This window comes from Vespula vulgaris, chromosome 8 (assembly GCF_905475345.1).
Source record: "Vespula vulgaris chromosome 8, iyVesVulg1.1, whole genome shotgun sequence".
NCBI lineage: Eukaryota > Metazoa > Arthropoda > Insecta > Hymenoptera > Vespidae > Vespula > Vespula vulgaris.
The window spans coordinates 3,727,495-3,751,117 of NC_066593.1; the positions used below are offsets into that span (position 1 = coordinate 3,727,495).

The window sequence follows — 23,623 nt, forward strand, 5'->3', positions numbered from 1 at the left end:
TTTACATTTGACTGTCATTTTATATCGGGGATCAAGAAAGGGAAAAAAAAAGAAATGTGCGATATTCGTACGTAAGGGATATAACATAGACCACGTATCGATTTCCATATGTACATATTCGATTTCGATACGTATAAGCGTAGATTCTTTTTATCTTAGGAAATTTTCTCTTCACTTTTCCTACGAGTTTTATTATTCTTTTTCTTTTGTGTTTGTTTGTTTGTTTGTTTGTTTGTTTGTTTGTTCGTTGGTTTATTTGTTTTTTTCCTTTCTTTCGTTTTTAATCCATCGATAGTGGTATTAACATTCTGTACATCGTCCAATCCCTCGATATTTTCCGAAGAATTTCTTTTGTTTCTCTACTCGTTCACACATGCACGTACGCACGCATGCATACACACACGTAGACACATTTTTACTCTCTTAGACTTATTACAATTTATTAAAACTTGTGATGGTTTTGTTAAAACATAAAATGCCACGGTGGTTATCGATGACCGATACACTCGATTATTACGATGTTTTTATACGTATAATATAACATTCGAGTAAACATTCTCTTTATTAATATTTACGAGATATTTCGGGCATAAAACGCGTGATTTAAACAAAAAATATCGTAATTGTAATTTCAACTCTTATGTAAATATGTTTATTTAGAAAAAAAAGTATTATTTATAAACTTTATTAAGTGAATCCTATGGATATACTACTAAAAAAAAAAAAAGAAGAATAAATTGAACAATAAAAAAGTCTTTTAAATAAAACGAATAAAAAATCTTTGAATGTATGCATAGATTGGATTCGTACGATCAAGTATTATTATTCGATCTATAGCAAGATCACTTCAAAAGAATTCTATTTTTCGAAATTCGTAAATATTAACGATAGGGTTGTCCCAAATCTCTGTTAGAGTTTTTATGATCTGTATATATTCCTCGTCGTTTCCAACAAACGAAGGAACGAAGGAATGAACGAATGAACGAACGAACGAAAGAACGAACGAACGAACGTACATATATCGATCTTGAAAATATTCATCGGTCGGAAATAAATTTCACTTTTAATATAGTGGATAGCAAGTGTCATATAGCAGAAAGTATTAGACCGATATTGGCCGATAGTATCGATCGATATCGGATGCTGGCCAATATATTACCTTCGAGTTTCGTCCTACATGACGAAAGGGAGTCCTATCACTTTCGCGACGTCTCGAAAGTTAATTAACAACGTATGAAACAGTTTTCATCGATTTTTCCCTCGTACTCCTCTAATGGTAGGTAATCGTTAATATTTAATTGTTACGTCAAATTTGATGACTCGATCAGACTAAGTTAATGGATTTTTCTGTTCGTGTCTATACCAAAATTATATTAATAGTCATGTGGGGAAGGTTGTAGTATTATTAAAAAAAGAAAAAAAAGAAGAAGAATGACATGCATCAAAGCATGAAACAATTGGAGTATAAAGTGTGACGACTGAATTTTTGTAACGGGATGTATCGGCGTGAAAGACAATTTACAAAATGTGTGATCGAATTTTTTCTTATATCTCCTTAGAAAAAAAAAAACAAAAAAAAAACAAAAAAAAATGATATATAACGATAAGGATTACCCATAGAAAAAAAAAGAGAAAAAAGAAAAAGAACGAAGAAAACATAAAAGACTGACACACGAAGCAAGAATAATTAATTTTCTGTCAATGAAATGAAAGTGAAATACATAAATAAATTATAAGTGTACGAACAAAAAATTATCTGACGTTGTAAAAAATGAATCACTCTTTTTTTTCATTCGAAAGAAATTTCATTCGAAGAAATAAGATCTCACTTAATTACGATAGTAAAAAGAGAAAAAAAGAGAAAGAAAGAAAGAGAGAGAAAGAAAAGAAAATGGAAAGCATCGAGTAACACATGTATTTCTCTTTCTCTTTCTCTTTCTCTCTCTCTCTCTCTCTCTCTCTCTCTCTCTCTCTCTCTCTCTCTTTCTCTCTTTCTATCTCTGTCTCTATCTTTCTTTTTCTCGTATCGCACTCACGTTCACGTCGATACGATCGGATCGCGTGTCACGTCGACTTATCCTTATTCACCTTCTTCGAAGACGAAAAAGGAATCGGAAAAGCAAGGCACCATGGCGTCGCACAGTGGCTTCGCCATTAATCGCGTTGCACGTTCTCTCATGAGAACGATAACGAGAGAAGGAGAAGCCATAAACGTCGATTGATTAACGTATTAAGTGGAAAAAGGCAGAACATTAACATTAATGTGTTGAGAATTTACTTCGTTCTTGTGATAAGTCGATAAAATCACAATAATTATAGGAACAATTGTAGTAACTATAATAATAATAATAATGACATAACAACAACAACAACAACAACAACGATAACGACAACGACAACGACAATAACAACGACAGTGTAAATATGTAATCGTATAGTAATAGTAGTAGTAATAGTAATAGTAGTAATAGTAGCAGTAGTAGTAGAAGTAGTAGTAGAAGTGGTAGTAGTAGTAGTGGTAGTAGTAGCAGTAGTAGTAGCAGTAGTAGTAGTAGGGTTGTTTTCACGTACCTGTTACGTCGTCTGAGTCGGCTCTTTCCCGCTTACACACACACTCTTCCTCTCTCTGTCTCTCTCTCTTTTTCTCTCTCTTTTTCTCTCTCTCTCTCTGTCTCTCTCTCTTTCTCTCGACGAGATCACACAGATCGAATCTACTTTCAAAGATTCCAATGAAGTCTGTCAAAACTCCCACTCGCCTTTTTTACACAAACCCTTTTTTTCTTCTTTCTCTTCTTCGTCTTTTCCTCCTTCTTCCTCTTCTTCTTCTTCTCCTTCTTTTACTTCTTCTTCCTCTTCTTCTTCCCTTGCTTCGTTATTTATACTCGATAAAAACCGCGACGAAGGGAGATCCCGTAGGAGAGCGGACGAACCTCTCGAAAATCGACGATTCCAAAATGACACGACAGAGAGAACGAATAAACTTATGGGCGAATTTTCACGAATTCTCGAAGACGATTATTCTAAAGATAGAGAAAGAAAGATAGATTCGTTTATACGAATGCGATTATTTTTTTATCTCCCTCTCTCACTCTCACTCTTTCCCTTTCTCTTTTTTTCTAACTCTCTCTCTCTCTCTCTCTCTCTCTCTCTCTCTCTCTCTCTCACTCTCACTCTCACTCTCTCACTCTTTCTCTCTCTCTTTCTATATATATATATATTCTTTTCCAATTTTTTTCTCTTTCTCCTGTCTCTTTCCTTCTTTTTTTCTACGATCGTCTTTATCCTTTTTTTTATATGTATATATTTATTTATTTACTTTTTTTTAATTTATATATTTAATTATTTATTTACTTATTTATTTGTTGAATTTTTCGTTCTATTCTTTCTTTCTCTTTCTATATATATATAGGCTGGCACTAGTACAGAGGCCGACGGACGCAAAAGGCTCGCGTCGCGACGCCGTTCTGACGGCCGTCGGCGTCCCATCGCCTCGACCCGGCCGTACCAGGCCTCGCACCCTCTCTCCTACCCTCTCTTTTACTCTGTCTCTCTCCCTCTCTCTTTAAACTCGCGGCGCAAGCGTGCTCTTCCAGGTACCCCACAACGCGCGCTTCTTCTCATCCACAGAAATTTACGCACCGCCTTACGCTCTCTGTCGTGAGAAACTACTGACGCAAGGATCTTAAATTGGATGTTTCTTTTCTTTTTTTTGTTCTTTTTTCATTTTCTTTATTTTTTTTTGTTTCCTTGTTTACTTACTCCTATCTCTTTCGTACGTTCTCTTCTTTCTATTCCCTTCTTTTTTACTCTCTTTTTTTCTCTACCTCTCTCCTTCCGTAATGATTTCTTTTAAATGGCGATAGAAAATAATAGCAGGTACTCTCTTCGACAAATCGTTCTTGAGTTGTTCTTTTATTTCATTTTATCTCATTTTTTCTTTTTCTTTTTTTCACTTCTCTTTTTTTTTTCTTTTTTTTTCTTTTTTTCTTTTTTTTTATAGAAAGTTCGGTCGACAAGCAACAGTTCGTAATTTTTAATTAAAGTTTTTCAAAGGTTTTTATTATATCAATCTGTTGTTGCGTTTGAGGATAGTTATTTTTAAGGGCAAAATTGTTTCGCTTTCGAGGCTTTATTTCCGTTTGCTAGTTACGAAGACATTTTTTTCAATTTGAACGTGCGAATGAAAAAATGCTATATATTTTACATTCACACATAGATATGTATATACATATATCTTTGCGTGTGTTAAGTAAATTGTTTCTCTTATTTGTGTATATATATTTTTCTTTGATATTATACAATTTTTATCAATCATCTCGGGAAAAAAATTTTATGAATATTAATTCCGTATTAACAAAAAACGGTACATCATTTTGATAAGATAATCGTTTATTAATAAAAATGTTTGTCAATGCTGAATAAATAGTAGGAAAAAAGATATCTTGGAAAGCGTTACTGCTAATTAAGAGTCTTATCACTGTTATCAATGTTAATAATTAATAACGATAGGAGTCAATTATAAAACAAAATATATTCAATTCGATCTTTTATTCGACACAGTTTCTTGTACGTTTCTTTTTTTTGAATGCTTGTTTCATTAAAAAAAAAAATAAATAAAAAATAAAAAGAGAGAGAGAAACCAAATCTAAGCAAGTAAAAAAAAAAAAAAGAAATATTTACAGAAAAATAAGAAACGATCAAAATTCCTGTCCCCGTACAATCGATTGTCGAGTTGATATTTACAAAGAAAAGAAAGAACAAAAGAAACAAACATACAGCAAAAAATTTCAATAAACGCGATAAAATAGTCAATCATTTGGATACGAAACTTTCGTTGCTATTTAATAGCGAGGTAAGCAAGATTGAGATAGGATTCGGGAGTGGCTTGCTCAGATAAGGAGCTAATATTACTGTTTACGATACGGTAGCTAGGTGTCTCTCGATCTTCTCGAACCAAGACCGATCTCTCTCGAGCTATTCTATAGGATGATGATAAAAGCGAGATATTATCTCTGATCGATACTCCTGTCTTGGTCTAGTCTTTTAGATTTATCACGATCACTTCTTTTCCGATTTTCTTTCTATTATTTCATCAAAAGAAAATATTAATCTCGGGTATATGCAAGGATTTTTTTTTCTTTTCTTTTTTCTTTTACTTTTTTTTTGGAAAATATCGAAGGGAATGAAAGAGAATTTTCTTTTTAAGTACATATTTACATATATGCATAATTGCATATACAGATTGGCTTTTTTGATTCATTATATATTAGAATCGTGAGGGATTAAACTTGAATCATGAATATCTGTTTAGTTTTATAATTTTTTCGATAATAAAAGATCAATAAATACAATAGCAAAAAGTTATTTCCATCGATTGATACAATATATAAAAGATAAGTCAAATGAAATGATCGAACTTTTGCTCGAGAAATATCTTTCTTTTTATTTATTTAAATAATGATTATTTTATAATATAACACTGAAGGAATATATAATATATGGAAATATTTTTGAGAAATATATATATACACACACACATATATATATACATATATTCATATATGTACATATATACATAGATATCTAATTCTATATAAAGTAAGATCGTAAGTTTCTAAATTGCCAACTCGTGTTTACAGATTTATATCCACGCACACATGAATGCACGAGAAGAGAGAGCAAGAGGGAAATTTAAACAGGACCTTTGAAACTCGTTGCACACACCGATGCTCGACATGACGAATTAGGAAGTGCTTCTATTGCGAAACGGGAGTGTATGTATATGTATGTACATAGATATCTAACATCAAGAAAGGCCAACCACGACAAAGAGAAATGTAAGTGGATCGGCAAGGGATAAACTTTAATGTCTCCCCATACGCGTTGCGCTTCTCTTATCGCCGGATTTACTGTTCATCGATGGCTTGATCTGTATTTATCGTTATTGAACGTGGATTTCCTACGATTTGCCTTCTCCCTCTAGAAAATCCTGATTTTTCTCTTCTTTTTGCTTTTCTTTTTTGCTGTTATCTTCCTTCGTTTTCCATTCTTTTTTTTTTTTGGTATTGTTGTATACTCATCGATAATTCAATAAGCGATTGGTTCACATATTTTATTTTCTTTCTATTTTTCTTTTTTAATTTCGTTTTAACTTTGTTTTCATTTTTCTTTTTTATTCATAATTACTTATCAATCAAATATTCATCGTGGATCGTTTGATCAATTCTTTCATCTTGCGAACATGCATTTCTCCTTTTTTTTACTTCTTTTCTTCTGATTCTTTTGTCTTTTTATTCTCTTTTTCTTGATTTAATTTTCTGTTTTCTCTTTGTTTTTTATTTCACTTTCATTCGTCTTCTTTCACGATGATGATTTGATCGAACAATTGTTCATAACTCGCCAGGCGATTCATTTTTGCGAAATTTTTTCCTTCTCTTTCCACTTTTTATTTAGTTATTATTTTTTCCTTCTTTTCAATACTGACTCTACTATTTGTTTTTCTTTTTTGTTTTATACTCGAGAACACGGCTTTCATGATATTTTGTTTTCCCTTTTCTTCTTTTTCTTCTTTCCTCTTCATTCGTATTTATTTTTTGTTCTAACTTCCCCTTCGCGACGAGACCCTTACTCGTAGGAAATTTTGGAATAATTTAGCAGACGTAGAGGATGAAATCATTAGCCATTTCTGTTACGAATTTCGAGTTTTCGTGAAATTTGTTTCTTCGCTTGTTTTCGGTTGCTTGTTTTCGTTTGTCTCTTCTTTTTCTTTTTTTTTAAATTCCTTTTTTATTCATCTCGCAATAAGACTCTTCGGCATACTTACCAATAACTCAACAGGCGTTACATCAATAACCGCATTCTTGGCGTTCCTGATTGGTAGGAATTTTCAATACTCTTGAAAAATTTCAATAATCCGACGCGTAAAAGCACGAACCCCCTTGAGACCTTCCGTTTTCGAAACGAGCCGTTGGAAATAGAGAAAAAGAAAACGAGAGAGAAAGAAAGGGTGAAATCACTGAGAGAAAAAGAGAGAGAGAGAGAGAGAGAGAGAGAGGATAAAATCACTGATAGAGAGAAAGAAAGAGAAAGAAAGAGAAAAAGAAACGAATGCATTCGCGATGATGGATCTCACGACACGCGTCTTTTCTTTTCTTTGAATCCACAATATGCAATGGCGAAGGACGAAAAAGAAAATCCTCAAGACTTCTGAAACGCGTTGTGAATTTTTCAAAATAAAACAGAGAGAAAAAGAGAGAAAGAGAGAGAGAGAGAGAGAGAGAAAATATGTATGAAAATCGACGAATACATTTTCAAATCGAAAGTTTATGATTTTCCTTTAACTTAAACAAGATCCAGTCAAAACGTATGAAATTTAAATTTCCCTGTACATATAGCCTCTAGGTATCGCTTACTTATGTGAATTCGTATTCTCATGTTTTCCGTAATTGCGTAAAATTTTGGTTAAACCGTGAAATGGAAATAAATTCGAATAATAGAAACTTTTACGAGTAAAGTAGGGAATAGATATGGAAAATCTTTTTTTCGATTATAAAATTTCTATGTTTCTACTTTCTGACAAAAATTTTATCGAGGAGATAATCATAGGATAATTGATTAAATGATAATTAATTCTTTATTAGTCTTACGATTTTCTTTTATATATATTTATATATATATATATATTAAGTAGATATTGAAACGTAAAAATAAAAGTAGACAAAAATTATATTATTTATTCCATTTTTTTTTCTTTTTTTTTATGAAACTAATTAAAACGTTAATTTGTTGAACATACGTTAGGCAACGCGTTGAAATAAATAAAATATTACCTTTCGATTAAAATCATGCATTCGTGCATGCTACGTGTGGATATAAAAGTATCATAAGAAAAAAGATCAAGAAATAAAAAATTAGGACGGTCAAATCGGTCTTGAAATTACATGCAGTTCATTTTTAACTTTTAATATTCGACCTTCGCAAATATAGTCAATATTTCCTTCTTCTTTCGACAATTCGATATTTTCTGTTTATTTTTTCTTTTTCTCTCTCCTGTCTTCTTTCTTGATAAGATTCTTCTTTATTCCGTTGAAAATATCTGGAAAGAAATTTCTCTCTCTCTCTCTCTCTCTTTCAAGCTCCATAAAAAAAAAAGAAATAAGAATAAAAAGAAATAAGAGGACATGAAAAATTCGATTCACTTATATTTATCACTTTCGTAGAGAAAAGCTATGCTATCGATTGAACGTCAAGTACTTACATATGTACCACTACACTTGCCTGATTACCTTCATCTTGAAAAGAGGAGATCGATGAACGCACAATGTCCTTTCCTGTCGGTTATTGATGTGTCGTCAGGATACAAAAGGTGATTTTCGTCCACTCGAGTATCCTTTTCTAAACGCGTCTGCCAACTCGTTTGATTCTAACTAAAAAACTTTCAAGAAAGAATAGGAGGATAGGTAACCATAAGATATAGTAATATCGTTATAGGAGAGTGATCGTACACCATTCGAATGGAGTCTGTTCAATCGGATTGATTTCCACGATTTATTCTATAAATCTTACATTCACGTACATACATACATACGTACATATATACATTGTGATACATTAATACCGATTAGTAGAAATCCTTCTATTTTCTTTCCACTTCCCTGAGTTTTTCTTTTCATTTGTCTTACGTTACAATACGAGAGCATTTCAGAGATTTGTGAAAATTTCATGGTTTCTTTTCTTTTTTCTTTTTTCCTTTTTCTATTCCTTTTTCACTCAATCTTCACATTTAAAACGTGTCGTCGCTTTGACAATTAATTTAATTTATAGATTAAAAAGATACAAGTAAAAAAATAAAGAAGAAACTTCCATAGTTTAAATATTCTCATAGGTAATCGTTTATCGTTTTTTATTAATTTTATGTGTATATATACATATATATATGTGTGTGTGTGTATGTATATGTATAGATACGTGCGTCTTTTCGTTTAACAAATTATATTTTCAATTTTTTTTTTTTATTATATACGAACGATCACGCAGTAGAAATGACATCATCGGCTTGTTGTTTACTTTTAGATAGATATCATTGTTTTCATCAAGTATTAGTCATACGTATGTAATGTAAACATTACTCGAAAAGTTTCTCATTAAACAAAATGAATTCCGAGAAATAATATAGAAAGAAAGAATAGAGAGAGAGAGAGAGTCCTTATCATTAGAAATAAATAAACACAGATGTACGACCTTACGGTCAGCGTATACAAAAATTCGTAGCAGTCTTCTTTGTCCCTTCCCAGAGGTAAGACGTACGTAATAGATATTTAATATTCCTCTATCTGTATAAAGAAGTATTCATATTTTAACATATTACATTTTTATTATTCATTCGTGAATAATAACGAGAAAGAAAGAGAAACGTCCTAACATCATCGGTTCGTCACGTTTTCGCAATATTCGATATATTATTAACGCAAACCGACATATTTAAGTGTAGAATAGAATCGCAATATCCGATATATTATTAACGCAAACTGATATATTTAAGTGTAGAATAGAATCGCAATATCCGATATATTATTAACGCAAACCGATATATTTAAGTGTAGAATAGAATCGAAGAGATAACGAGGAAATTCAATGGCACATAGAGGAAGAAAGAAAGAAAGAAAGAAAGAGAGTTATAAAATTTTATCGTTATAAAAATTTACTGACCATATCATTAACTTGTCACATTTTCATAATATACACACGTTATTAACACACATCTATACCGATATATTTAGTTGTAAAATAGGATCGAAGAGATAACAAGAAAATTTAACAGCGTAGAAAAGAAAAGAAAGAGAGAGAGAGAGAGAGAGAGAATGTTCGCCATAAAAAATTACTTATCACAGGTATAACTCACAATCAGTGTCCAACGACTCCTTCTATATCTTTCTCGAACGAGTACGATACTAAGATCGTACTTAGATACATAACATTCATAGTATAGTTGTAAAATAACGATAAGTATCACGAAGGAGGACAATTTTTCTCTTTTCTTTCTTTTTTTTTTTCACCATAATACTCCTTAAAACGAACAATAGACGCTCCTTCTTAACCTTTACACTCTCTCTTTATCTTTTTCTCTCTCTACACACTTCTTTTTAATTCCAGCAGCTAAAAAAAGGTTAAGAGCATCGTCGTAAAAAAGGAAGGTAATCAAAAAAATAAGAAAGAAAACACAAGTGGCGTAATATCGTTTACTTACTTACTTACTTACTTACTTACTTACTTACTTACTTATACCACACTAACGTTTGTTAGTTCGTTTCTTTATCGTTGAAAAGAGTATTACGTTTGGCCTTTCGATTAATTACAAATTTTCAGAGACGATGGATCTCGAGATCGGAACTCCAGCGTATAAATAGGTGGGTTATTAGCTCGTTTGGATTTCTATACACGCGCATTTCGCGTTTCCAACGCATACGTTCTATGATAGTAGAGATGGCTGCTTGAAATTGACCACTGATATCGAATACTAGCGCTAGTAGAGATATTCGAAACATTCTAGGCATAATTGACTGGCATTGTGTAAATACGATCGCCTCTCCGGTATATTCCCACCTTCCAATACCACCCCCTCAACCCCTTATCGTCCATCTTCATTTCTCCCTCCCCCTCTCTCTCCCTCTCTCTCTTTCTCTCTCTCTCTCTGTCTTTCTCTGTTTCTCTCTCTCGCACATACACTTTCTTCATCCCTTCGAAATCATTCTTGTTATACATCATCTTCCTACCTCCATTTTCTCTTACATACGTCGTATTTTCTTGTTCCTTCTTTCCATCTTTTTTTTTATTTCCTTCTTTTTTTTTTTTGCTTGGCTTTTTTTTTTTTGTTTAACCGAAGAAGAAAACGAGAAGCAGCTGTTTCTAACAGAACCGATAAACTCGGAGACAAGTTATCAAAAGCTTATCCGACCGTTGGATAAATAGATAGTCTGACGTTTTTGATAAAATAAAAGGGCTATCTCTTTTATTACGTCATCTTGCGTTATATAATTTTTTTTTTACTTCAATAAGGAAGTAATACTTACGTAGTAGTTTGTATGTTTTTAAAATATCGGAAGTATTAGACGATAAAAGGGTACGTTTTGAGGGCAGGGAAGGGGAGGAATGAATGGCAATTTTCGAAGTTTCTTTTTATAGTTTCTTTTCTTTTTTCTTTTATTTATTTATTTATTGTTTCTTTTTCTATTCTGGTCGACGCAATCTCACCAACAGCGTATTTTTGTATTACGTATTTTTAGATCTTTTGTTTTTTTTATTTCTCATTTATTCGTCAAAAAAATTAATTGCTATTTCGTATTGTAGGGAATTAATTTTAATATGTATAAGCTCAGTTATAGCTCCGTTGTACTAATGTAAGTCACAGAATAAATTTCACATTTTATGTAATTCGTTTAGGTACGAAAAAAATTGGGTTATTGAAGATTAATGAAATATCGATATCGATAAATTATATTTATGACGAAAATTGAAAATAGAATTTATAAATATACGAGTTAGATAATTTTTTTATAAATCGTCAATAGAACGACTCCGATTAAATAATAATTAATTATTGATATTAGAAAAGTAGCATACTTTTGTCGTAATGAAAGCGTTTATATCAAATAAATTCAATTGAATAAATTGAATTTAATATTAAATAATAATTAATCGATAACTCTTAAAAATTAAAATGCTTCTTTCGTATATATCTGAGTAATAAAAATTTTTATTTACGTTCATTCTTATAATTGACAAATTACTTTGTGATACTTTAATACAATTATACGATTATTGCTTCTTATTAGAACGATAATTACGTTAGAGATAATAAAACGTATGTATTGTACCTGACGATGATATTTTATATAATATGAAAAAACAGTTACCATCAGAAAATTCTTGATAATCCTTCATTTACGGTAACGAGAACGACGTCGAAAGGGTGCACGTGAAAACTATATTCTAAAGTATATTGTCTTCAAGCAGAGAAAGCTTAAAGTTCTTGTTGTTCTCGTTAGCTTTAACGTTGCTTCAAGAGAAAATCGATCAAAGAGATTGAATCATTATTATAATTATTATTATTATCATTATCATCATTATTATCATTATTATAAAATGTTGTATCCAAGATGAATACCAAGATGCCCGATTCGTTAAGACAGTGTATTTCAATCTTCGTGAAACTTCGGTTCGATAATTTTTTTTGTATATATAAGTATCCTTAGAAAAGGATACTTATATATAAAAAAAACAAATTTATTCGTAAATATCTTTATCAATTTAATCGACAACTAATTACCTCTAATTACCTATTACTTGCAACACAACACGACTAGATTATATTTTATTTAGAAAATACAAACGACTAATCAAGGAAAATATTTCGTCCAAAAGATCGATATATTTAGTTGATTCGGTTGTTTTACGATTAAGAAACGCTATCTTAAAGAATTAATAGAGACGAGTTCGATAAAGGAAAAAAGTTTTGTGAGACATTATATAAATAAGTGCAACAGCAAGTAGACCATTGTTTTATTAATATAAAAATTAAATAGATAACTAAGTTATTATTTGTTTGATTCAAGAAAAAGGAAAATCTTTGAATCCTTAAATGTTATATGAACTCAATAGTTGCACGTTAAATGAGTTTATTTTATAAGAAGGTAATTATCGATGTGAACAGTTAAATGCGTAGAAATGTGTACTATAGTTTCGTCTTAAAAATTATTAATATTATTATTATTATTTTTCCTTCGATATTTTACGTCAGAGTTTTTTGATGATCGTCGACGTTAAATAATAGATCAGCTTGCGTTCTATCGTGCATTTAAAAATATTACGAAGAAATGTTGCATCTGTTGGATTTTCCTCGCGTAATTGTATAATAACAACAATATGGTCTTTCGTTTATTTCATCATTTCGTCGTGTAGGTCGTCACGATCCATTTTGACCTTTGAATTGATACGAACCAACACATAAATAGTACTCGTATATAATAATTTCATTTCTTTCAAGCATGTTGCACGTATGCGTCATCAGACATCAGTTAAATCTAACGTTATCGATAGAATTTAATTTGAGAATGTGACGTTATATTCTCCGAATGAAACTTTATTTAATATCTTTTTTATCTTTAATATCCTTTATCTTATTTAATCTATTTTTTACTCGGTTTATAGAAAATTGCGTTGATCTTAAAAAAAGAATTTGTAGTATCTCTTTTCTCTCTCTCTCTCTCTCTCTCTCTCTCTATCTCTATCTCTCTTCACTGGTTTATTTATACTCTATTCGTTCTCTATTCGTTTGTTTACGTTCCTCGTCGATCACTGGAGACTAAATTAACGACGGAATTAATGAAAGGAGCTCTGCGTCGTTGTATTTAACGGATAGAACGGATTTAACGACGCATATCCAACGTTTACGCAACGATCGAATTTTCCTGCATCGGCATAAACTGCACCACCATAGAGAATGTATTAGCTCTTAAAGTGTTTTGTAATACCGAGCTTAAAATTAGTTCTCTGATTACTAATGCCTACGTAAGTACTCACATTTCGTCCGTGTTATCGTCGATAATTCATAAAGTTCGTTACCACATACGTATATTTCGAACAAAACCGTAAATCCGATATTAAGGATGAGAAACCATGATATTTTGTTATTACAAATGATCCTTTTGATATAACTATCGTAAAACATAAGACAAATTTATCACAAGTATTTAAAATACTCGTCATATCTAATATAAATGGTATCAAACTATTTCAATACGTACTCAGCGTTCTTTGCTTTTTACAAATTATCAAATTCAACGATATCGAATTATTTTTGTGAAAATTTCTGTTCAAAAAGCAATTTAAAGATTTTTGAAGATTCATTATCATCCTCAACATAAATTTCAGTATAACGTTGTCAAATTATATTTGACCAATTTTTTATTAACATTTGCGTTAATCCACTTTAATCGAATGACTTAATTATTTTAATACGATCTTTGTAGTTAACGATTATCATCAAGCATGTCGCCATTTTCGTCTAACGAGGAAATCGTCGAATATGTTTTACTAATCGAATTTCGTTTCACGTTGTTTCCTCGTTTTAAGCAACAACTTAACGTGTTCTATATAAACAGCAGCTGTTGCATACCGCAACGGTTGCGCATCCTCTATCGTTCTTCGATCAAAGACCATTGAGAACAGCCATGCTGTTCTACGTATGTTTGCTCTACATTTTTCTACAAAAATATTTCACCATTCTATGGTGTTATCGTTTCGATAGATCACGGTGTAGCTATACGATGGTAATAGTAATCCATCGAGTAGAGTAGTATTGACAAGTACTTACTTACTCGTTACTTCATTTCTTTGATCTAAAAATGTTCTATAAAAATTGAGGCGATACAAATGGACATATCTCTTAGAGAAATGCATTTTTTCTTTTCCTTTTTTTTTTCATCTTTTTTTCATGTCGTCTGATGGTAGTTTCCTCTGACTTATCCTCCTCCTACATCAGGGAATTTTTTTCCGAGCTAATACTATTTTTCCATCTTACTTTTTTAAAAGTTAGTTTGTGTAAAAGTAGGTACGTAAAGAAGTAAGAATTTATATGATCATTATTATTATTGTTGTTGTTTTATTATTATTATTATTATTATTATTATTATTATTATTATTATTATTATTATTTTATATGATCGAAAATATCCTTATTATTCTAATGATAAATTATTATCAAATTGATTTAGGTCATATTGAATTGATTAATATAATAATTATATGAGTTTGTTATTTCTAATGAATATTATAAATAATGGATATACACGTTAAATTTAATTCCACATTTACATATATATGTGCATAGGTATATAAATGTTACGATGTGATCGATAGTATATTACAATATTGGAATGGTTTGAAAAAATAAAGAAAGAAATATTAATGCAGATCTGTACATATTAATAGAAAATAATAAGAAAGAAAGAGAGAGAGAGAGAGAGCGATGTAATTTAAAAGATTTTATTATCTAGATTTTATTATATAGATATGAAAAAAAAATTATTAAGAGGCATAAAGTAATAAAACAATAACAATAATAATAATAATAATAATAATAATAATAATAATCAACAAAAGTAATTTTTGTCAACGATCCGAAAGAAACTCATTGAATGTAATTATAATTTCACTTTTTTTTCAGACGACCGACATATTTTTTGAAGGACCTTTCCTTTTTTATTTTATACACGTTTTCTTCTCTCGTTACCTTGAAAGATACGTTGTCTCGCAAAAATCATCGTAAATATCGTCTTCCTTTTTAAAAAGAAAAATATCCAATAAAAAAGGAGAAAAGCGAATAGTAAAAAAGTTAATGCGACATCATTCAGGTGAAAAAAGAAAAGAAAATTTTATAGGAGATCAATTTCGTTAACGATTCGAAAGGATATTCAAACACGAAGTGATTTATTTTAACCCTCTTTTTTCTTTTTCCTTAGTGTTCGTTTCTTTTTTACTTTTTCCAAGAAGGTTAAACAATTATTTTTCTCGATGAGAATTACTTTCTATCTTATACTTTTTGCTTTCTCTTTTTATGTCTCTCGTACATTCTTTATCTATTTTATATTTTGCCTTATCATGATTCATCTTCTTTTGTACGTCTTCACCCAAATATATTTATTGCGTCAAGGAAAAAAGAAAAGAAAAAAGAAACATCGTCGATGAATTTTGTCTTCTTTAAAATAAATATACGAAACGCTTTTTATCGAACCTTCGAACGAAATGTTAGCAGACAAATAAGAATATCGATACGACGACAACGACTACGACGACGACGACGACGACAACAGATCATCCGTAAAAGGGAAGTCGTGAAGAATAAGAGACCCTTTTCCTTTGGAACTTCGTCGGGCGTGTAAGTGTCAGAAAAAGATGACGATACGTAGTAAAAGTATTATGGCATTGAAATGTTCACGTTTTCGTCTATCACCTACTTTTTTATTCTTATTTGTATTCGCTCGTCATCCTATCTTTTTTATTCCTTTAGATACGACTTTGTAAATTGGGAATCCGATTTACAAGGGTAACCATGGGTTATCCAAAATCGATTGATTTCAAATGATATTTCGTAGGATTCTACAATTTAGGAAAGGGTAGTAAAAGGAATAAGGGGGAGGGGAGAGACGAGATAAGAATAACGAGCTGTTTTTTATTCGAGATCGATTTTTACGAAGAAAAAAATAGAACAATAAAAAAAGAAAAGTAGGAAGAAAAAAAGAGAATGAAAAATTGTCCCATTTAAGGTGATACAGGTAATACATGTTTTTCAAGTATAATCCTTGTAGCTATAAAATGTAGGTAACGAGAGATAAAGAGATAGAAGAAACAAAAAAGAAAGAGGGAGAGAGAAAGAGAGAGGGAGAAAGAGTGTTTAAAAGGATGCAAACGAAATTATGTAAAAAGTGTTTAATTTTCTTCGATATATGATTTTCTTTTCTTCTTTCTTTTTTTTCTTTTCTTTTTTTTCTTTTATCATGGGCCCAAGCTAAATTACTATATAATATGAAAGTAATGGAATTACTTATACGTATTGTATTTAATTTTAATAGATAAATATAGAATATTTATAACTTTTTGATATTACTGTACGTACATGCACTTATAGGATATTTCGCGTAATACGAAATTTTCTACGATTTTTTCTTTGAGAACTTATAGTAGCAAAGTGACAAAAAGAAAAAAAGGAAATGCTTGAAATAAAAATTCTATGGTGTTCCATCGTGTCGACGGATTACAAAAAATTAGAAATGAAAAAATAAAATAAAATAAAATAAAATAAAAAGAAAAGAAAAAGAATATCGAAATCAGCTTCATTCTTTTAAGAGGCTCTTCTTTCTTTTTTATCTTTTCTCTTTTTTTTTTCGCTCTTCTTCTCTATCCTTCGTTGAATTATAAAATTACATTTTTTTTCTCTCTTCTTCTTCCTCACTAATAATTCGATATACTTCTCTTTGACCCGAAGAGATTCGTTCGAAGTGACAAAACCGGACAAGGTTGCTATTTATTCGTTTTGTATTATAAAGAAATGCGATCAGTATATTTATAATAAAATATTAATGAACGTAAATGTATAAGTGAAGCAATCCGGATGCAAAATCTTACACATAATTATTTATTATATCGACAAAAATATTCATATTGTACTGATATTGTTTGTTTTACAAAATATTTATCATTAATTAATAAAAATACTGATGTAATAAAGAAAAATGTGAATGTTCAGTTTATTCCTATTTAAAATTCTTCAAAAGACGTATGTACATATACATACATACATAGACACATATATGTATATATATATATATCAGATAAATCTGAAAATCTAATTTCCTGTTAAAATCGATTGCACGTCGTCGATGAAAGACGCTTATCTAAAAAGTCGACTCTGTGAGTAGATCTTTTGCAAAAGAAAGAGAGACAGAGATAGAGATACAGAGACAGAGAGAATTAAACATAGAGGTAATGTTGATTTAACTCTTCGTTAATTCCGTTTGTTTAGTTTGAAACTTGAACGGGAATGGAATTGAGAGGGAGGGAAAAAAAGGATGGGGTAGAATGGGAGGGAAGGGGGAGGAGGGAGAAGGGTGAATTAATACTTCGACACCAGCCAAAGGGAAAGGAAATAACTATAGAGAAAGAAAGAAAGGTAACGATGCTCTCATTTAAACGTCGTTCGGTGAAATAAAATCACCGGAAGGAAAAGAATTCGTTAACCTTCTTCTTGTCGCTAGAACTAAGATAAGATATCGTAAAAAAGGAGATGCGATTAGCTTTGTTCGTTTTGTCGAGTAAGACACCGATATAAGAACAAAAGAGGGTAAAAAGTTAGGATATGCTTTTCTCCGGCGAAAGGAAAAGAAAGAAGGAGAAAAAAAATAGTAGAAAGAAAAAGGGAGAGAGAGAGAGAAAGAGAGAGAGAAATATGAAGAAAAGAAAAGAATAAATAAATTCTTCGATAACGTCGTTACGTTCTCTTTTGTAAAATTTTCAGGGTCGAACTATTTAGTTCCGTATCTATCTCTCTTTTTCTCTCTCGTAATTCATTTTTACCGGTGAGTAAAAAATGTATCTCTACTAAAATGGTATTAGAGAATTAATTAATCTGTAATTAAACTTGAACTATTCTTGCTTTCTTTATTTTCTTTTTTTTTTTCTTTTTTTGATTTTTTATTAAAACTTCTTCGTTCAAAATTTTCTACAGTTTTGTAATGTATTTATTTGTTTGTTTGTTCGTTTGTTGCAAAAACGACGCCAATTATTTTATGAAATTAAAAAAGAAAGAGATGTGTTTTTTCTTTTAATGAGATTAGTACATACAACTATGATATAATGATGTGACGTAAAGAAAAGTAAAGAAAAAAAAAATAAAAAGAAAAAAGGCAGAAAAAAGAATTAAAACACACCGTAAATGATCTCAAAAATAAACGTTATTATTATTATGACTATTATTATTATTATTATTATTATTATTATTATTATTATTATTATTATTATTATTATTGTTATTGTTAATGATAAAAATGTAACAAAAATTAGAAAAATTCAGATAGTACTTTATCGGCGAAGTAAATGTTATCGTGGTACGTTTATTCGCGTGTAATTTTACTTTCGAAAAATCTCACGCATCGTCGAGTTAAATGAAAATAAAAAAGAACAATAGAAAAAAATAGAGAGAGAGAGAGAGAGAGAGAGAGAATTGGTATACTAATTACATTTGCCGAAAATTAGAAAAGCCTCTGAAATATTCATATACACATTAATAGACACTACCACTGGTGGTTTTTCCTGTATAATAAATTCATTACTCCCTCGATCTACTAATTACATTCCTTTCTCAGCTAGTCGACTCCACGTATGTATCATATATGTATATATATATGTATGAATTTGATAGAAACTATATATAAAGGGTGTTTCATTAAACTTGACTATTTCATACAAATATCTCTTTCTTTTTCTTTTTTTTTCGACCATACAAAAAAAAAAGCGCCAGAGAGAAAAAATTTTCTGATTCACGAAATGTTAACAATATTACTTAATATTCGAATTTTTTCCCATTTTATTCCTCTTTCTTTTTATGGAATCGATATCTATATACATATATATATATTTTTTATTTTATTGTCACAGTGTTATAATTTGTAAAAATGATACAAATTCAACGATCTCCATTGAATTGAAATTTAAATAGTGGTAACTTTGAAAAAGAAAAAAAAAAGAATTGATCAGAATATTAGTCGCTCGTTTGAACGTAGAAAAAGATTCTTTTTATTGAAAAATTTTTCTCTATTATTTAAAAGCAACGAACATATTTTGAAACGATATATTTAAGTTTACAAACGTATGCATATAAATATACCTATACAAGTATTATCTATATAGTACGTGTTATGAGTTTTAGAAATGGGAATATTTTTATTAAATTTCTATTTAAAAGAAACAAAATTATTCCCAAATAATGAAACGAGCAAAACACATAGACAGATTTATTTAAAACTGTGCATCAATGATAAAAGTTATAAGCTTTCGGCATATGTCGGTGTTCACACGTTATATTGTATATTGTTTCGTTGAATCTCGCGTTGTTACGATGGATGAGAAATTTTGGAAAATTTCGAATTGGACGAACGAAATTAGATATAGCTCTTGGGCGTATATATATATAGATACCTATGAATAATAAATCTAAATTACGAAGATACTTTGAATATATCGCAAATTTGCATTTTTCAATCTCTGAAATCTCGAGGATATATGTATATGTATCGAGTTTCGTAGGAAAATCTAGTTGGAATGATGAAAATTTTGTTGACCCTGTGAATCTCGTTGTCTAAATCAATACGTACTACACGTATACTATCAATATAACTACGTCTGAAAGTTTATTTTATTTAAAAAAAAAAAAGAAAAGAAAAAAGAATGAATATTTTAATCATTTTATTACATAAAATTTAATGAACATAAACATTACCAACAGCGCTTGAAACATTTTTAATATCTCATTGCAAATAATTTGTAGGAGTCTCTTATCAATTTGTTATCACTGGGATATACGGATATCCTTTTTTTATTACAAAAATATTTTAATCATTTTATCAAATAGAAATTAAATATTTGACGAACGAGTACGTTAGCAGAAGCTTTTAAAACATTTTTAATATCTCGTTTCATGTACGAATCTCTTATCAATTTGTTATCATTAGAATTGTGTTAAGTAAAATAAACAAAAATTTTACAAATAAACAAAAATTTTGATGAATAATTGAATATCTCGTTTATACTTTGTATAGGTCTTTCATTTTATTTTTTCTATTCGAGTAGTATATCTAATACCTGCATATAATAATGAATTACACCATATAATAATGAAATGTGTATTTTTATGTCGAAATAAGGTTTGTGTATAGGATCGTAGGAAGAGTACGTTTAAAAAAGTTTGCTGATAATTTATTCGAATTAACAATAAATGGATTATTAAAAGCAGGTTAATACTAAATAGATCGACAAGATTTAATCGGATAAGTTCTCTAATTTCCTACAAGGAAGAACGACCAACGTAAGCACTAATAACATAGTAAGTAGTAACGATCGTATATACATACAACATACGTACATATATACATATATATATACACATACGTATACATAAGTATGCATATACCTATGTAGGTAAATGTATGCATGTGATGAGATACAAATGTGTTTAAGTAGACTTTATTGCACCATTTCGTGGTAAATATACCTTGGTCTTTCAACGGTATGCTTCTAGTATATATAGATGATCGTAAATGCAAATACGAGAGCAGTAAAATTATTTAAGGCATTTTTCAGGCACACCTAACATGAGTTATTTGATTAAATTTTCATACCGTTTCGACACATTGAAACGTACCATTTATTTTTTCTTCTTTCTTCTTTTTTTTTTTGTTTTTATAAAAAAAATGTTTCCATAATAAAAGTATGTATCTTTAATATCTCTAATCGAACGTTTTACGTTTACCATTATTTCGTATTAATTTATTAATATGGATAATTTTTTTTCTATTGATATAACGATAATTAATATCGTATTGTTTATTTTTATTTTTTATTATTAGATACAAAAGTTATTTCTTTTTCTTTTTCATTTCTCTCTATCTTTTCCTTCGAGATACTTTGTGATCACACTATATATTATATATGTCACAGAATTTATTTCATTATATACGAAATATAACATTTTTGACGATCGATAATATGTCTTAAAACTTGATATTAAAAATTTCTTTTAAAAGGAATAATAATTCGTATTTCGTACGACTATATTCGTATATTCTCCACTTGTTTGACTATCGAGTCACCTCGACTACTTGCAATCCACTTTACTTTCCGTGTCCGATCAATGACGCTTTGACTACTCGTGCGGAAGACTCGTTTCGTTCAGAGAACGATTGTTAGCAAAATCCAACGACAAAGTATGAAAGGATTATAATTTGATCGACGAAAATACAAGTAAAATAAAACGACGAATTAATTTATATTGACGTATATTTCAAAATTTTATTATATATAAATATACAATAAATATCATAGTATATATACATTTTGTTATAACAAATTAAAAGATATATCTGAAGAGAAAAAAAATGATATTCTAAATTACAATCGATCGTTGTTAAATCAAAAGTCGCTAAAAACATTAACAATTTTCATTAACAATTTCCTCAAATTTGTTAAACAATTTAAAAACATCATTTAATAATTATTATCATTCTTCATAAAAAGTATACTTATTAAAAATTATTAAGACGGTCGATAAAAAGAAGCAAATAAATAAATGAATGAATGAATGAATGAATGAATGAATACAAATAATCTTATAAAAAGATTATTAAAAAAAGAATCATCAAAAAAATATATTATTGAACTAGTCCAATATGTTCGATACGTTTTAATGTGAAAATAAACATTTTTTTATTTTTATATATTAATTATTATTTATTAATTCGTTTATTTTATGTATATGCGTATTACCCTGTTATAAGGAAAATTATGTACGTATATACACACACACACATACACACACATATATATATATGTATCAAGATACAGACTCACACATTAATTTATACATATACTCGTTTCTTCATTTCATAACGCAATTCTTTTAAAAAGAAACAAAAAGCTATTTGGAAATGTCGCTGGCAGATACGTTTATTAATTATGAGCATACGTAGCTTCGAGCAAAATACCAGAATACGTATGTACGTACGTACTTAGGTATATATATATATATATAGGTATACATAGGTATATATTGGCATATACATACATACATACATACGTTCGTAAAATGGTCGAGTCCATTTCTACAATCCCACATTGGCCAAATTGCTTCTCTGAATTTCACAATGAAACGTGAAAAAGATAATGGTGATTCGTTCAGGATCAGATTTTTAATCTTCAAACGAGGAGTTTAATCGGAGCTCGCTCGTAGAATTTATATTAAAAATTTAAAAGATATCAGAAATAATGTGACAGTACTCGAAATTCGTTTTACAAAAGCTACAATTTTATTAAAATTAAGAAATATTATTTGCCAGTTCATAAAGAAATATTAAGATACTTGCAACGTTAATTTGATACAAAATAATCTTAACTTTTTGCTTTCGTATATATGCATTTGTTTTTTCTAATATTGTTTCATTTTTCATTCTTGCTGAGTACACAAAGAGAAACTACACAGAGAAATTTATTTCCTAAACAATATAGATTTGATTTACTGACATCGATATTCTTAAAAATTTCTAAATTAATTTAGTGGAAAAGAAAAATTTTCCAATATATTTTTTTCTGACATCTTTTCTCTCTACAATTTGTATATTATTTATATGCAATGAAATATATTTTCTAAATAAAAAAGATATCATTCGAGCTAATCGAATTATTAAAAATTAAAAAACTATATACGCTCTATACATATTCTTTTAAAAGAATACTATTTATCAACTTCTCTGTCTCTCTATCTCAAACTCTATATATATATGTGTGTGTGTATATAATAATAATAATAATAATAATAATAATAATAATAATAATAATAATAATAATAATATCCTATTTCTTTTTTTCCCACACTAACTCTCTTTTCCCATCATTTTTCCATTAAACTTCCTATTGTAATCTCGCAAATGCAATATAGACGGTGGACTAGTCATGAATCGATAACAGTATTGTATCCTTGCTATTCCTCTAGGATACAGAGAGTTTGTGATATAAAAGGATTATTTGACAATGAAATATTGAAATAACAATTTGATATTATGACAGTTATCTTATACTCTGTAATTCCAGCTAAACGAGATATACTATACTGTTTTGCATACGTATATTCGTTATGCAAATATTATATATGTATATACATATATGTCACCGATGAATAACAAGAAAATAACTTCAATTTCTCCAATGTTTTGAAAAAAGAGTTAACGTATCATATATCTGACGATATAAATTATTAATTATATTAATCAATCGCTTATATATCATAAAACACAAATATAAT

General features: G+C 29.5%; 2 protein-coding genes across 4 annotated transcripts in view; one reads left to right on the forward strand and one right to left on the reverse strand.

The window, feature by feature from the left end:
* Positions 1–3,518, reverse strand: part of LOC127065768 (uncharacterized) — an 82,750-nt gene extending 79,232 nt beyond the window's left edge. The window contains exons 1-2 of the mRNA XM_050998597.1: positions 3,352–3,518; positions 2,572–3,020 (exon numbers count right to left, since the gene is read on the reverse strand). The gene's annotated coding sequence lies outside the window, so the exon portion shown is untranslated. The remainder of the gene's footprint in view (positions 1–2,571; positions 3,021–3,351) is intronic.
* The window catches only part of LOC127065764 (solute carrier family 12 member 4), a 128,447-nt gene that overhangs the window by 11,837 nt on the left and 92,987 nt on the right, over positions 1–23,623 (forward strand). For 2 of the 3 annotated variants that reach the window (XM_050998565.1, XM_050998566.1), the window contains exon 3: positions 5,640–5,837. The exons of the other annotated variant lie outside the window; for it this stretch is intronic. In XM_050998565.1, the coding sequence (XP_050854522.1) occupies positions 5,777–5,837 (61 nt within the window). In that variant the 5' untranslated portion in view covers positions 5,640–5,776. The remainder of the gene's footprint in view (positions 1–5,639; positions 5,838–23,623) is intronic. 3 annotated transcript variants of the gene reach the window in all.